Source organism: Amblyomma americanum, chromosome 8, assembly GCF_052857255.1.
Source record: "Amblyomma americanum isolate KBUSLIRL-KWMA chromosome 8, ASM5285725v1, whole genome shotgun sequence".
Lineage (NCBI taxonomy): Eukaryota > Metazoa > Arthropoda > Arachnida > Ixodida > Ixodidae > Amblyomma > Amblyomma americanum.
This window is the reverse complement of record NC_135504.1, coordinates 161,866,648-161,883,899: the sequence shown is the minus strand read 5'-3', so window position 1 is coordinate 161,883,899 and position 17,252 is coordinate 161,866,648. Positions and strand designations below refer to the sequence as shown.

The following is a 17,252-nucleotide window of genomic DNA, read 5'->3' as shown; positions in this document are numbered from 1 at the left end:
TACTGGCTTTTCAAACGATGCCTCCTCGGCCCCCTACTGTTTTTAATATTTAATAATGATATTGTTAAAGACCTGTCAGCGTGTGTTAAATTATATGCGGACGACTGCGTGCTGTATGAGAAAATAAGTTCGACTGATGATCAAATTAGGCTGAATAATGGTTTTGCAAAAATAGTTTCTTGGTGTGGGAAGTGGCAAATGTCAATTAATTTTGAAAACTGTATTTATAAAAATAACACGTAAAAAGAACCCTCTTTTATATCCCTGCTCTCCTAAAATAATTTTCTACATGACGTTACAGTATATAAGTAACTAGGCCTATGGATTTCTGATAACCTCTTAAACCAAGCATGCTGACTATGTTTCAGCAAAATAATTGGTTTTTGGTGGAAAGGAAATGGCGCAGTATCTGTCTCATATATCGTTGGACACCTGAACCACAGCTCTCCGAATGCATTTTTCTTACGACGCTCGCTTAAGTTAGCAACCCCTGGTACATGCTTCCTCACCTGCAACACTATTATTAGACCAATCTTAGAATATGCAGTAATTATCTGGGACCCTTTTACAAAAGTAAACATAAATAAGCCTGAAAGAATCTTCTTCTTCTTCAGTGATTGTTGGGAAGGATGAAAAGGAGGGAGACACGGGCTTGTCTACTGGAGGACTAGCCTCCACGCCCACTGCCGGCGTGTCGTAGAAAGAGGAGGGGAGGGGAAAAAAGATTGAAAGGAAAGGGTAGGCGCGCCGGGAAAAGCATCGCCGATCGCTCACCTGAAAGAATCCAAAAGAAAGCAGCAAGGTTTATATATATCACTCACGGGCGAGCATCAGCCAGTGACCTCCTAAAAAACAGCGGCTTACCCTCTATTCCTAACAGAAATCGCTTATGTCGTTAATGTTTTTCTTTCAATTATTTAATAAGAATTTCAAAGTTGACACATCCAATATCCTTACTTAGTACTCGAGGTCCCAAGTTAGAAATCGCCATTCTTCTTCCGTAACACCATTAAATTTGCGAGTTAATTGCTTTAAATAATCCTTTTTTCCAAGGACCATCACTGATTGGAATAACCTCACGGATGATGTTGCCAGGCAGACATCATTGCATTTATTTGAAGAGCACTTGACCTGATTGTTGTTTATAACCTTGTCGCGGTATTTTCTAGCTGACTTTCTATGTGCAATTCTGTTTTGTTTGTATGTGTCTGTATTTTTGTATCTGAACACAATGTTTCCCACCTGCTATGATCTTGTGTACAAGATCGCAGTATCCATAAATAAAAAAAATATGATAAAATCCATTCTGCCAGCCTCCGATCTCTTAACGTTATCCATGGTAAAACAGCGCGGAAAAAACGCAAGGACGGAACAAACACGACGACACGAGCGCTGACTTGGATAACAGTAACCAACTTGCTCAGCTTTCCGTACTCTTAACGTTACACCTATCATTTTATTTCCACGGCTCGCTGTGTTGTCCTTAACATAAGCTGAACCCTTTTCGTTAGCCTGCACGTTTCTGCCCCGTAGGTGGGTACCGGCAAGATACAGCTGTTGTACACTTTTCACTAGAAAGATATTGGTAAACTGCCTTTCATGATTTGAGAGAACATGCCATATGCGCTCCACCCCATTCTTATTGTTCTAGTTATTTCCATCTCATGATCCGGATGAGCGGTCACTACCGGCCCTAAGTAGACGCTTTACCACTTCCTGCACCTCATTGCCAATTGTGAACTGCTGTTCCCTTGCGAGACTGTTGAACATACTTTGGTTTTCCACAGGTAAACTTTAGGTCCTACTGTTCTCCTCAGACTTTTTACTCATTTATAATGCTTTGCAGCTCATCTTTTGAATGACTTCGCAAGGCAATGTCATCAGTGAATCCCAAATTACTTAGGTATCACGGCTAGGCAGTTCGTAATTAAAGGTAAGTTTTTTGAAGAAATGTCGTGCGCTAAAAAGACAAGTACATGAAAAAACGCACGACAGGACAGAACCTTAATCTACAACTTTATACATAACAATTAGGGAGGAATCCAGGCACTCTTTTATAGCCGCTGGGCTGCATCAGGGTGCGTGAACACGAGAAAGCTATCAGGCATATCTTGGCAGAGCAACAAGTATGAGGTAGCTCACAACAACAGATACCAAGAGGAGATATCACTTGCTAGGGGGAAAACAGCACGGGCTGAAAACTTACGAGAAAAGGCATTAAAAAGCCGAAAATTAAAAAAAAAACTATAAAACCGATATGAAGGGAAGCCCTTCGTAAATGGCACTAAAAAGGGTAAAACAGTTCTCCACATGAGAAATGAAAGAAACGTGGGGAAAAAAAAGGAACGTGGAAAAAGAAGCTAGACGACACCATGCAAAAATGAAAGTTGGTTTCGAGAGAGAACAGACGGCATGCTAACGCACTTGTCTTTTCTTTGATCTATGTAAAAGGCCTAACTTACTCCTCTCCCGATTTTTTCCTGTGCCCTTTCTAGAAACCTGGTCTCATTAAACTTGGCATAGGAATCTTTACATCCGCTGCAATGCATAGCTAGATAGCTTCCCGCCTTGTTGTTCAGGGTCACGTTGTGCCTTCGAGCGCGCCCATTGAAACACTAAGGCTTTGAAGTACGGCAACATCTACGCGGGCCAATTGGGAATGTGTTTCAATGGGGGCGATCGGACGCACAATGTCACCCTGAAGAACAAGACGGGAAGCAACCTAGTTTCACATTGCAGCGGATGTAAAGATTGCTATGCCAAGTTTCATGAGACCAGCTTTCTAGCCAGGGCAGAGGAAAAATGGAAAGAGGAGTAATCACGGCTTTTTTTTACATAGAGGGAAGAAAAGTGAAGTACGTTAGCACTCCATGTGTTCTCCTCTCTAGAAAACAACTATCCTTTTTGGGTGGTGTCGTACAGTTTCTTTTTCCACCTTCTTTTTTTTCTCCTTGTGTCGTACATCTTTTAATTCTCATGTCCGCTACTATTTAATATTTTTAGTGCCATTTACCGAATGTTTCCCTTCATATCAGTTTTATAGTTTTTAAACCGCTGCTGCTCCTTAATGTCATTTTTCGTAAAATTTCAGTCCGTGCCGTTTTTCCCCCTAGCAAGTGATATCTGCTCTTGATATCTGTTGTTGTGACCTACCTCCTACATGTTGCTTTGCCAAGATACCTCAAGGTAGCTTCCTCACGTTCACGCACCTTCATGTAGCCCAGCGGCCATAAAAGAGCGCCTGGATTCCTCTCCTGTCATTAAGGTTGAAAGACGCGCTTTTGTCCTGGTGCGTTTTTTTTTTCGGAATTCGTCTATTTAGCGCACCACATTTTTTTTCAGAACGATGTACCAACTAAAACACCATCTGCCGGGCTAGTTGGTTGCGATCCATATGCATCAGCAGCGCGAACACAAAACCAGGAAGAAGAAGAAGATAGTACAGAGCGCTCTGTACTTTCTTCTTCTTCTTCTTCTACTATCTATCTTCTTCTTCTCCTTCTTCTTCCTGGTTTTGTGTTCGCGCTGCTGATAAATATGCACCAACTAAGCCGGCAAAAAATTCTGCTACAGGTGAGTCTCATGCCAGTTCGGCCGAACGTATCTAAAACATCACTCACAGATTCACAGTAATTAAAATAGCTTCCTTTTAAAAAGACGAGGTAATTGTCCACATGCATACATTAAGACCTTACGAGAAGTTTTGAGGAACATTGACAAAGTCGTTGCTCTGGCTTTGGCTCCGTTGGCTGCCAGGCAAGTGAACCGTGTGCTTCAACGCTCGTTCCGCCCGGCAGGCACTCCCGCCCAGAAAGCCCTGGTGATCGGTGGTGAGGCCTGCACGTGGGGCGAGTACGTTGACGCCACCAACCTCATCAGCCGAACGTGGTGAGTGCCTGCCTTCTGACCGCACTGAAAGGCGCTGGGAGAAGAAAACAAGTGAAAATACTACAGTTCTGTGCAGGTACTGAAGGAGTAAAAGATAAAAATAAGGTAGACACCCACTACGAAACGGCACACTAGTATAATGTTAAATGAACAAAAGGAGCAAAAAGCACACTTCAGTTTTCTGGCGTATAGCAGCTGACTTTAAGTAGTTTTAAATTATTTGCCCAGGCTTCTAGTTTCGGAATCTCTTTCGATATATGAGTGCGTTCTTTCATGGCTAAATATATCAACGAAAAACCACTTAGGTAAGTACGTCAGAATGGTGGTTCAATTTAGTGTTACGCTCAGTACGACGGAGAATGCGCAGTGGTGGTGTAATATTGAGCTGCAGTGCACATAGTAACGAAAGGAAAAATTGTCTTATTCACTAGAGAAAGAAAGATACGATCATTTTAATTCCACAGATATTAAAGCCAGGGGAATATTGCCGCTTTATAAAGATATAAACAACACAGAATTAGGTCAAAGGAGATCTTTTCCTCTCCAAAAAGTTAGTCATATCGCACAGCTGCTAAGTGTAACGAAGTTAAACTGTTTTTTTTTTACAAAAAGAAGACTTGTTTCATTCCCTGCCTCTTCACCAACTTTGTTATCTATTAAAGAATGCATAAATGAAAGCGGCGACATGTCATTTGGGAACTCAGCATAGTTGTCCGTAAATAATTTTCTAGCACTTTTATTAGCACTGCAATCGTATTTGTGCCCCAGATAATCGTGGGACGTCATGAGCGCCATTCTGCGGTGCAGCGCGCAGCTTCAGGACAGCAACCCGGAGCATATGGCAATAAGCCGAGTCGATATACATCCAGCCTTTCGCATGCACTTGAAAATGACCGCACTGTGACGTCGGTGAATATTGCCTATAGGGTGATGTGTGATTCCTATTCTTTGTGAGATTTTCCTTGTAAAGGTACCTGAGGAAGTAAACAAAATTTTGAAAAAGAGTCGGTTTTAATAACTTTCATGCATGCAGATGATTTTTGGTGCTTCCCAAAAAGGCAGACTGCCTTCACCTACCGCCTCTAGAGCAGGTGAAGTTGCAGCTACTTTCAATAAATGCGGTGTTAGATTCAGTCTTACCCATAAACCGCCGACGTTTCCGTTTTGCAATTTCTACATCATAAACTAAAACTTAGTGATCAAGTTAACTGCGCACACAGAAACAAGGACTGAAAAAAACACAACAATCGCAGTTAGTAGCGGCTAATTGCAGACCAAGTGGAATTGAAAATTAAATAAAATTTTATTTCGTGTGCTACGTCCCTTCTATTCTACGCATGCGTTCTGCTATCTAGGCTCAGTAATCAAACAGTCCTTGCTTGTGTGTGCCTCGTGCGTGCCTCGTCTCTTAGCTGTGCTCCGTGTAAACTTTGTTCTTTTCAGGGACAAGTACCAACTGACCCAGATTTCAACTCTCGTGTGTCCACACCGACGTGTCCAACAATGTGCTGTCTTAAATAACGTTCCGTGTAGGACACGTTTGCGTAGGCTATTGTAAACGTGATAAGAAACAGTTGCTGCCTCATAGCTCGGCGCACTCGCAGACAATCAAAAGAGATGTCTGCTTTCCTATAATGATGCCCACATAAATGCTGAAGATTTTTTTTTTCTGGTAGGCCGGCTTTTGGCTGCTGGGTACCCATATTCGGCCCTGACTTCCGCTGCCGAAACCCTCCTTCAAAAACTTGAAGGTGGAACAGGGAGAGAAAAGGCTGAAGATCATTGAAAATCTCCCAGGCCTGAGTGTGTGCTCAGAAAGCTGGCAAGCAGGCACCGCTGTTTTCGCAATAAGCTATAGCCGAGTTCGGCCCATGTATTTGCAGTGCCGAAAAACGCTGATGTCAGAAAAATAGTAAAACGCCGTTTTGTGAAGTTTCCCACTGGTGAAGTGTATTGCATTACATTTCGTTTCACGTTTAAATTTCTGCGTCGCGCATACTCGGCGTAGTGTAGATGACAGTTTGGGAAGGCACGTCAAAAATTAAAAAACCTACAGATGATAAGTACGCACATTTAGTCGCGCAAGTCAGTAATGCAAAAGATACTTCAATAACACTTCTGTTGGGCCTAGTTCCTGCATGGTCATACAGATGAAGGATATGCGCAAAACATTCGACGAATCACAACACGGGAGAAACGCAAGTATACTGGCGCAACTACAACAAGGACTGGCGCAAACACAAGGAATTGCGCCAGTCCTAGTCGTTGTGTTTCTCCCGTGTTGTGGATCGTCGAATGTTTTACGCACATCGTTGATCTGTATCACAATGCAAAAGATGTGTGGCCCGATTCGAAGGGACAAATACACTTGGTAGGAACAGAGACAAGGCAGCACGGTTCAGTCTATGATCGAATCACATAAAGAAATTCAGCAGTGAGCGCTTCAGCATTCCATTTTTATCTGTCTTTGCAGCTCAGATTCACTTTTTAGAAAGCGCGTAACAGCTGACCAGATGAAATGAAAACCTAAAGACAGTTTCATTTAATGCCCTAGCCCCCCCACCCACCCACCCCCACCCTTTGTGTGTGGACTTGCGTTCTGCTATATCTTGGCTGAGTCAGCCACAGTTGTTGTCCATGTTTGCCCCGTTTCTCACGCAGCGCTTCGGCTTGCATAAGGTGCCATCTACCGCCATTAAGGCAGGTAGTTTATAACAACTTTTTGTTGGGCTACATGGTGCATGGTGTAACCAAAGAACTGTAGCGCAACCAAGACGAACACTAGAAAGAGGCACACAGGACTAGCGCTAAACTTCATCTAACTTTATTCACTGGCAGCGCAGCAAATATAAGGAGAAACCAGAGCACGTGCAGATACCAGTTCACACACACCACTATCAGCAGAACAGTTCAAGATATACCGTCTCCGATTTGTATAGATTCACACAAGTATCGCTAACACAATAAACACCTCTCTTCCTTAAATGAAATGCCTCCAGTAGTTCCCTTGCCTTAGCATCTTTGCTTTTACCTAAAATCTTTATCTCATGAAACCATGGTTGGCACTTTTTGCAGGACTGGCATATAGCCTGCGGCAAATGTTCTGCCGCTCGAGGGCACTCAGTATACTCAGTGCAGTGCTGAGGAAGATGTGCACCACTTAGGTCTTTCAGTGAGCACGCGTGCTCACCTGCCAATTCATTGATGCACCGCCCTGTTTGGTCCCCATATACCTACCTTCCCGCATGACAGCGGTATCTGGTAAACCACCCCGATTCAGCAATTTGTGAACTTCGTTGCATGTCTGACGTGGCAACCACTCTTGTATTTGTTCGCAATGCGCGCGCAGAGCTGTTCCAGCTTGCGTGGGGCCGAGAAAGCAACCGGCTCGCCATGTTTGTTGGCCACTTTTTTCAAGTGGTGGGCTACCTTCTGCACATATGGCACTACCTCCGGTTTGACAGTCGTTTCTCTGCTGACACATGGCTGCTGCAACTTGATGGTTTTTATCTTCATTAAGAGGGCTTCAGCAACCGCTGTGATGACTGTGCCTGGGAACCCTGCCGAAAATAATCTGTCTACCTGCTAGTGACAGCTCCCTTGCATAGTATGACAGCACAATTTCATGAGTCAACCGTGGAGGACACAGGCAAACCCAGTTGATGAAACGAAATTTGCAAATGACGCTTCCTCAAATGAGAGAAGCGGTGGCAGAACAGCAGGAAGTGATCTATTGTCTCAGGTCTCAGGTTCGGCACAAAAAAGGCACAATGGGGAAGCCGCCAGGCCTGATCTGTGATGGTAGAAATTTAGAAGGGCAACCCGGCAACGCAAACGCGTGAAAGAGACCTGTAGTCTGGCGAGCGCCAGTCTTTGCTACTCCAAGGATGCAGAAGATGCTAATATTCGGGAGATGATGTAAGAGCCGAGGCAGCAAATTCCTGCAGTATTGTGTAGCTGCGAAATCTCACCGCAGCTGTATATGCACAGGTTGTCAGGACAGGAACAATTGGGCCGCAGAGAGAGGCCCTTGCTAAGGAATCTGCAACCTGATTTAAGTGAAAGCCCATGTGACCTGGTACCCAAAGCAACCTTACCGAATTTAGATGGAGCGGAATAAGGAACTTAAAGAGGCGTAATGTCCGAGACTCAGTGAGTGATGATAATGAAGAGCAAATCGACAGAGAGTCCTTCATAACCACTACCTGGGAAACGGTAGGTTCTAATTTTAGTAAGGCTAATATAACTAGAAGGATAAGAATGGGGTGGAGCGCATATGGCAAATTCTCGCAGATAATGAGTGGCAGTTTACCAATTTCCCTCAAGAGGAAAGTGTACAACAGCATAATCTTACCGGTAATCACCTACGGGGCAGAAACGTGGAGGCTAACGAAAAGAGTTCAGCTTAAGTTAAGGACAACGCAGCGAGCCATGGAAAGAAAAATGATAGGTGTAACGTTAAGAGATCGGAAGCGGGCAGAGTGGGTGAGGGAACAAACACGGGTTAATGACATCCTAGTCGAAATCAAGAGAAAGAAATGGGCTTGGGCAGGGCATGTAATGCGAAGGCAAGATAACCGCTGGTCCTTAAGGGTAACGGAGTGGGTTCCAAGAGAAAGTAAGCGTAGCAGGAGGCGGCAGAAGGTTAGGTGGGCGGATGGGATTAAGAAGATTGCAGGAAAACAGTGGATGCAGCTGGCAAAGGATAGGGTTATTTGGAGAGACATGGGAGAGGCATTTGACCTGCAGTGGGTGTAGTAAGGCTGAAGATGATGATGATGATGAAGTCAGGAAGACGGAGAGAAAAAGACCGACCCAGTGAATGCGAAAAAATTCCCACACCTGTCTTTTTGCGAACCTGCGAGGCATCGGTAGCAATAAGAACATGAGAGGGAAAGGACCTTAGGTAGTCCTGCAACAAACAATGAAAAAACGGAAAAGGCTGGAGCTTTCCATTCGATGGGAAAATGTCATCGAATTCAATCTGGACAGAAGATGAGTTGTTATACATTTGGCGGACATCTGTGAAATGAATGTTTATGGGATCAAGGATGGACTGCACGAAACATATCTATAGACTATGAAAACGAGACCAGGCGGCACTAAAGAAGGCGGAAGGTTGACTAAGAAATATTATACTAGAGGGGTGAAGAGGTGAGTCGCACAATTTTAGAAGTGTTTAAAATGTTAAAAAGCGAAACCTAGCTGATAACGATGGCATTCGAGCCTCAAGGTGCCGAACAGCATTTGCGACATATTTTGGAAGCCCCAGAAAAAGTTGCAATGCCTCATGCTCCATGAGCACAAGAGGGCGAAGTTTATAGGCAGAAGCTCCTGAGAATAAAACACACCCGAGCTCCAAAATTGGGCATACGTACATTTTATAAATCATCAGAAGTGTATGCCTTCTCATGCCTGACCTAGCACTACAAAGCCTGCGCAGGATGCCAATCGTCCGAACTCCTTTTGCACAAACTTGCTCAATGTGTGGCCGCCAGGATAGAGTAGAGTCGTATATTACTCCAAGATACTTCACCGTCTGAACTTGAGGAATTATGTTATTTCTATAGACGAGGCAGATATTTACAGGAACAGAAACCGGAAATACTAACAATGCGCATTTCGTCACATTGAGGGACGGATGAATTCTTCCTAGCCAGTTGTCAAGAACATTGAGGTAAATTTGCTCGCTTCTATAAACAGTGTGAATGTCACCTGCTGATGCAAAAAATGCAATATCGTCGGCGTACACATAATCTTTAACAGTTTTGAATGCATGGAATTGAGCTTAGAAAAATGTTAACAATCACAGGTGAGAGAACTGATCCTTGCGGTACGCCTCTTGTCTGTTGAAATCTCCTTGAGGAAGCATCATTTCGGCAGCAATAAAATTCTCTCTTTTCCAAAAAAGCAGAAATACAGGCTACAAAGTAGCTTGGGAAGTTTATTTACTGTAATCTGAGTAACAGAGTCGAGTGCTCAACGCTGTCGTATGCTTTACTGACATCCAAGGTGACAAGCGCAGCAAACTGTTTTTGTTGCGCGCTAATATAATACGACTCTTTAGGTCCGTATGAGCATTCCAAATTTAACAACCCGGCCTGAAACCAATTTGACACGGATTCAAAAGAGCATTTTCCGAAATTAATGACATGACACGGCTGAGAAGGACCCTTTCCACCAATTTCACCAGGTTCGATGTTAATGTCTCGGGAATCCTGCTGCTCTGAGGCGGTCCACCTGATTTTTTGTTTGTTTTTTGTTTTTGCAAAATAACCAGACCATCACGCACGACAGAACAAGCTGCCAGACGGCGTCGCTGAGTGCTGCACGGACAATCCACTCCGCGCATTCTTATCTGATGTGTGATCTGGCGCGCAGTTCTCTTGCGCGCGTCTTTCATTTCATTAGTGTCATTGCATTTATGGGAGCGCGGTTTTCCTCCTTCAGTGCATGCTTTTCTTCATCCATTATTAGTTGTGTCAGTGTATTTTTGTTATCCTGTGGTACCTTCGGCCAAACGAGCAGAAGTTATTGTGCTTCTTTCGGGATCTGCAGGTCTCTGTAATAAATATAAATAATAAATAAATAAATAGAGAGGATAGCAGTCGACGCTATTCGAATGGAAATGTCACTGCCGTATGCTTGTAACACTAGTGTAGCGCTCAAAATAGCTCTCGCTCACTCCTGCCTTCACATGACGGAACGGAAGACTTCAAGCAGCCGATAACACGAGACTAGATTTGGTTACGGAAGGCTTCTTTAAACCAAGAAGAACTTTGTCTATTTAGTTTTATGGTTTATGGTATAGGGAGTTAAACGTTTCAAATCTACTAAGGCTATGAGGTACGCCGTAGCGAAGGGATTAGAAAATTTCGACCACCTAGGCTTTTTTTAACGTACGCTGACATCGCACTGCGCACGTGCATTTCGCCTCCATCGAAATGTATTCACAAAGAACACGGCGGGAAATACGGGAACAAAAGCGAAACAAATACGACAGGACCATCGTCAACTTAAAACTGAATTTTATTTCGCGCAACATCTGCCTTTTGGTAAGCCAACACTCGGTAACATTCGTGTAATCACGCATTCGCAAACTCACAAAGCCAATAGCAAGCGCAGTACAACAGCTCACTGAAAGAGATACAATACATGAAGCATGATAATTAACCACGTAATGCATTTTATCATGGCAATCCGAAAGATAAAAGCCAAACAACATCAAGAAAACTATATCAAGCAGCTGCATCAGCATGATCATGAAACGATCATGTCCCTTAACAACCGAAAACGATACAACCGCATGAGGAGTGATGCCAGGTGACCAAAAACAAACGTTGAAAAAAAATGATGAAGATTTAAGACTAAAGCCGCGTCAAAGGTACAAAAGGCGAAAGGCGTGATGAGTGCAAAAACCTTTAACTACCGGAACCGACCAATCAGCCACCATATGAATTAACCACATGTAGGTTCTTCGTTTCGTCGTGTACTCCCTTCGGTATTGGGTGATATTATTTTTCACTATGTGCCTTTGCGCGGCTTCCTGTTCGCATTTTCTGCCTTTGACGCATACTTTGGTCTCAGCTTGTTTTCAACTTTTTTTACATGTTTCATGTTGGTCGTCGGATATCATTCATATGGTTGCTGGTTGAACGGTTCCGGTTGTTAACGGTTTTTGTACTCATCATGCCGTTGGCCTTTGTTCCTTTGAGGCGGCTTTTGTCTTAAATCTTCATTCTTCACCTTTTTTTTCAGCTTAAATTTTGGTCAACTGGCATCACTCCTCATGCGGTTGCATTGTTTTCGTTTGTTAAGGGTTTGCTTGGTCATGATCGTTCGATTATCATGGTGATGTAGAGCTGCTTGATATATTTTTCTTTACGTTGTTTGAGTATTTTCCTTCCCGATGGCCATGATAAAATATGTTACGTGGATAATTATCGTGCTTCTTGTATTAGATCTCTTTCAGTGATCTGTTGTACTGCGTGTTTTCTTTTTGAGTTTCCGAATGCGTGACTTCACAGATCTTACGGTGTGCTGTGCTTACAAAAGGCCGCTTTGACGCGAAATAAAATTAAGTTGTAAGTTGGCCCTGGTCCTCTCGTGTATGTTTTTCTTTTTTGTCCCCGTATTTCGCGCCGTTTTCCTTTTTAATCACTAACCAGCTAGCCCAAACTAGAGTTCTTCTTATCGAAATGCAACCGCCGTCTTTGTAAATTTATCAAGCACATGTTATATATAAGGCTCTCATGAGGAAACCGTCGGCAGCCTGAGCAAAATCTATAAGATGACTGGCCTGAATTTATTCAAGTTTAAGCAGCAATGAAGGTCAATTAATACTTTGAAGAGTTTAGTTTCACCAGGAACCCACTCTGGTTGCGCAAGAGCATCTTGTTAATGCTGAAGAAACTGAATCAAAAATTTTTTGTTAGTGGCTTTTTATTAATAAAGATAACAATGGAAAATAGTTCTTGCAAGCCGCGTCATCAGCCATCAAAACCTGAAGCGCCTGAGCTGCGGCTAGCGGGAAGAAAAGGATAGGGAGACGGAAAGAAAGGGGAAGCGTTAGTGAGAAAGGATAGCGGTAGAGGTTATGGAGATACATCCGGGGTGCCGCGCAGCACATGGTTGCCAGGAGCTCTCGTTGCTTCCTTACACTGTCCGTCGTCCGGTTTTTTTGCGCTACCTAGTTTACAACATGCATCACCAACTAGCCCGGCAGCTTGCTCTCGTTGCTAGGGCGTGCAAATAGCTTGGTGGAGGGGCTGCCAACGCGATGTCTTTCACGGCGGCACATATAGTCAAGAAGGGTTTTGAGGCGGGCTAGTTGGTGGATTTCGTTCATGATTGAACTGCGCGAAAGAAACGGGGACCAAGAAGAAACACGTACACACACACAGCGCAGACTGTGCGTGTGTACGTGTTTCTTCTTGGTCCCCGTTTCTTTCGCGCAGTTCAATCATGAACGAAATAAGGCACATATAGGTTCAAAACGAATTGTCGGGCTGGTCGGTTCTTCTAAATCCACAGCGCAAAAAATGGACAAGGTGTCCCTTTGTCGTCCTAATCAATTTATAAGCAGATGGGTTGCCCCGCACAAGACACAATAATCGCGCGGGGCGATTCTCTGCGTGTGGGGGCATCGACGCTCGCACACTCCCTCACTTGGCCATCGCGCGCCGGCCGCTCTAGCTCGCGGACCGTGTCCTCCCGCGAAAGGGAAAAAAGAAAAAAACATGGCAAAAACACACGCTCGCCACTGCAGGGATTTACTCCAAATTTAGAGATTAGCATGGAGAGTATACGGTGAAACACACAGAAACCTAAAGAGGGAGAAGGGGGCCACTTTAAAGAAATTGCTTTCGAATGGTGTTTTTGCGTGTATACTACGGGGACGCTGTCCCCCATCATACGGCGATGGATCTGAACCCTCCGGGGTATCCGAATGGTCTGGCGGCCTCCTCTTCGAGCTGGTCGAGGAAGAGGTGCAGCCTCCCCGCAGGGGGCGCCTGCAGCTTGCAGGCGTCGGTGAGTGGCGACACCGCGGGTTCCCGAGCATCCACAGGGACATCCCCACAAGGGGATGATGGTGAACCGTGCATCACCACGGACCCAAGCAGCCGCGCCTAGCCGTGCGTGGCATCGCCGTGTCCGGGGAAAAGGGGATCCTGGTGGTTGAGCCGATGCCGAGCGTTTGGACCTTTAAGGCCCCTCGGCGGAGGCAACACATCACTTTGGCCCCAGCTTCCTGTAGACGGCACTTCCGGCCTGACCCGACCGGGGGAAATCGGCAGTCGCCTTTTCCTGACCTCCTCTACCACTTTTACTTTCCTATCTTCTTTCTGACTACTGTCCTGTCTGCTCGTCATTTCTTGGTTTTTTTCATTTCTTTATGGGCGGCTAGGGTTAACCTAGTGTGGCGAACTACCCTGGGTTTCGTCATATTTGGTTATAGTTGAGGTGTACACCTGGCGTGAGCAGGACTTGCGTGCAAGTTGCTGCCCCGTCCCCTTGTTGGGCTCCGTCGTGGGTGGATGGCACCATGGCTGAAAAATTAAATATTTTTATGGCTTCCCTCCATTCCCAACCTGATCGCTCTCTAAAAAGAGGGCGGAACGATGAATATTTTTTTCAAAAAAGAAAAGTGTCATTTCCAAAATTTCATGTCACTCACAGCAAACCTGAAGAACAACAAGCAAGACTGATTTCTTCATTCTTAGTAGCAAAGTGCCTGACAGAATCCTTGGGGTTTGGGTACAAAGTATCAAAAATGGCTAGTGGCGACTTACTGCTCGAAATACGTGACACCATCCAGCACTCGAAACTTGCAAATATTGTATCGATAGGGCAGATTCCTGTCTCCATCACGTCACACCGATCTTTGAACACAGTCCGAGGCGTCATATCAGAAATTGATTTTGTTCACCTCTCTGAAAAAGAAATGCTTGAAGGCCTTGCCGACCAAGATGTCATAAATGTTCAGCGGATAAAGATCCGGAAGGATAACAAGGAAATAGATACGAAACACATGATCCTCACTTTCAACACCAGCACACTACCTGAAAGCAATGAAGTCGGGTACCTGAAAATAAATGTAAGGCCATATATACCCAACCCACGCAGATGTTTCAATTGCCAGAGGTTCGGCCACGGCTCACAGAGTTCTCGCGGCCGCAAAACTTGCGCGAAATGCGACCACCAGTCAGACGAATGTGTTGCTGCCCCGCGGTGCACAAATTGTGAGGGAGACCATGCTGCATACTCCTGGGCGCCCTGGAAAAAAGAAAAAGAAATAATTACTCTGAAAACCACTGAAAACATTTCTTTCAAGGAAGCGAGAAGGCGATACGCCGAAACAAACCGATTCTCCTTCACTGCGAAAACAACCTTCGCCGATGTGGTACGTGGGCGCGGCGCATCACACCAGGCTTCGGCACCTGTCCAGGGCCTATGGCAGGGCCATCCGCACCCCCTGGTAGAGTAGCTGATACTACTCCGCCAGCTCGAAAGCAGGCTGCGCAGACCCCCGGGTCAGGGGGCATCAAGACCTCTTCCCACAGGTCGAGGTCTAACTCAAAAGTCAGCGTGCATCCTGCACGGTCGTCCAGCGCCTCTGCTGAGGCGATGGACACGACCCAGGGCAGCCCCGTGCCATCCACATCGGACGGACGGCGGAGGTCTTTGGATCAATCAAGAAAATGTGAAGCTCCGAGTCGAGGGGCCAAATCGAAGTTAATCTAATTTTATCTGCACGCACGCACACAACATTAAGATGGCTTTCATAATACACTGGAACTGCAGAGGTCTCGTAAATAACTATAACGACATAAAAGACATTTTAAGCACAATTTCTTCTATTGCTTTATGTGTGCAGGAAACCAATCTGGGCCCTGAGCACACAAAGGTGCTAAATAAGTATACTGTCTTCCGCCGTGAGCGAGAGGGGGCGAGCAGACTCTCGGGAGGCGTAGGCATCATTGTGCAACCTGGCGTAGCAGCTAGCGAGATCAAATTCAAAACTAGGTTCGAAGCCGCAGCAGCCACCGTGGTTGGTCACAAAACCATTATAATTTGTAGCGTATATCTTCAACCACATCTCGAAGTAAGACAGCATGAATTAGAGAGCCTTTTACAACAGTTACCGGAGCCATACTTGATAGTTGGCGATTTTAATGCACACTCTTGTTTCCGGGGCAGTGAGAACACCGATAGCAGAGGTCAGGTTATTGAGGATTTTATTCTATCCAACAATATTTGTTTATTGAACACCGGTAAACCTACCTATTGCTCCCCTAGTTCAGGAAAAATGAGTGTTTTAGATTTGTCTTTTAGCTCTCCTTCAGTTTTTAACGATTTTGAATGGGATGTCTTAACAACCCGTACGGAAGAGATCATCTCCCTGTTAAAATCTGCCTGTCATCCCCACCATCAGTCACCCAGACAAAACCACGGTGTTGGAAGCTCAATTTAGCAGACTGGCAGCTGTTTATAACAGCAGCCACGTCAGAAAATATTACGTTAGAAAATCGTAATGTAAATGAAATAAATGAAAAGTTCACAAATTGCATTTTTTCTGCCGCACGCTTGGCTATCCCCCAATCTTCAAGAATAGTACAACGCAACCATAAAATGTGGTGAACACGAGATTGCAAAGAAGGAAAAAACAAAACAAAATAAAGCTTGGGGTATATTTCGCCGATACCCCACACAGGAGAACTTTATAAACTTTATAAAAGCAAGAACAAAAGCGCGGTACATACGTTGAAATGCCGAAAAATCATCCTGGCAGAGTTTCATTTCCTCGATAAACAGCCAAGTCTCTTCGAAACAAATGTGGGAGGCAGTACACAAAATGGATGGTCGCTACTCTCCATTCACAGTTCCTCTTATGACCGCCCCTGGTGTACATACAAATATAAAAGAACAAGCAGACATATTAGGCGAACATTTTTCCACTGTATCTAGTTCCTCTAACTATACAGAACCATTTTTAAAATATAAAAACACAGCCGAAAAAGAAAGACTGCCGATCAAGGGCAGTGCTCACGAAGCATATAATAGCCCATTTACACTACAAGAAATTAACAGTGTACATTCTTCGGGTAAACAGACTGCACCAGGACCAGATGAAGTCCATTACGAAATGCTTGCCCACTTGTCCGAACATGCTGTAGACTCGCTTCTGAAATTTTTTAACAAAATATGGTTATCAGGAGAGATTCCAGAGGCATAGAAAAAAGTCATTATTGTACCGTTGTTGAAGCCGAGAAGAGTACCTACCTCCCCTGGCAGTTACAGACCTATAGCCCTAACAAGCGTAATTGCCAAATCTTTCGAAAGCGTCATTAACATTAGATTAATGTTTATATTACAATCCCGTGATATTCTTGACATCCATCAGTGTGGGTTTAAAAAGGCGTGCTCTACAACCGACCATCTAGTCCGCCTAGAAAACACAGTCCGAGAAGCATTTATACACAGGCAGCACTGCCTTGCGGTCTTTTTCGATTTAGAGAAAGCCTATGACACCACATGGAGGTTTGGAATACTGCGGTACCTTGGAGACCTCGGAATCCGTGGTAGAATGCTAAAATGCTTGAGTGACTTTTTGACCAACCATTCATTTGAAGAACGCCTGGGTGCCACTCTTTTCAAGAATTTCATTCAAGAGAACGGCGCGCCTCAGGGGTGCATTTTAAGCACCACGCTTTTTATAGTAAAAATGAATTCCCTAGCAAAAATAATCCCAAAGTCTATCATGTATTCTGTCTACATCGACGATCTCCAGATTGCTTGCACATCCTCTAGCGTTACATCGTGTGAGAGCCAAATACAGATGACAGTAAATAAACTAACAACAT

The 17,252-nt window shown here is 44.5% G+C and overlaps 1 protein-coding gene across 7 annotated transcripts in view; it reads left to right on the top strand.

Moving 5' to 3' along the window:
* LOC144102136 (beta-hexosaminidase subunit alpha-like) overlaps nt 1–17,252 on the top strand; it is a 279,853-nt gene that overhangs the window by 224,308 nt on the left and 38,293 nt on the right. For 2 of the 7 annotated variants that reach the window (XM_077635446.1, XM_077635444.1), the window contains exon 12: nt 3,798–3,888. The exons of 4 other annotated variants lie outside the window; for them this stretch is intronic. In XM_077635446.1, the coding sequence (XP_077491572.1) occupies nt 3,798–3,888 (91 nt within the window). Of the gene's footprint in view, nt 1–3,797; nt 3,889–5,564; nt 5,825–17,252 lie in introns of those variants that run through there. One more of the 7 variants, XM_077635447.1, reaches the window with a different exon arrangement.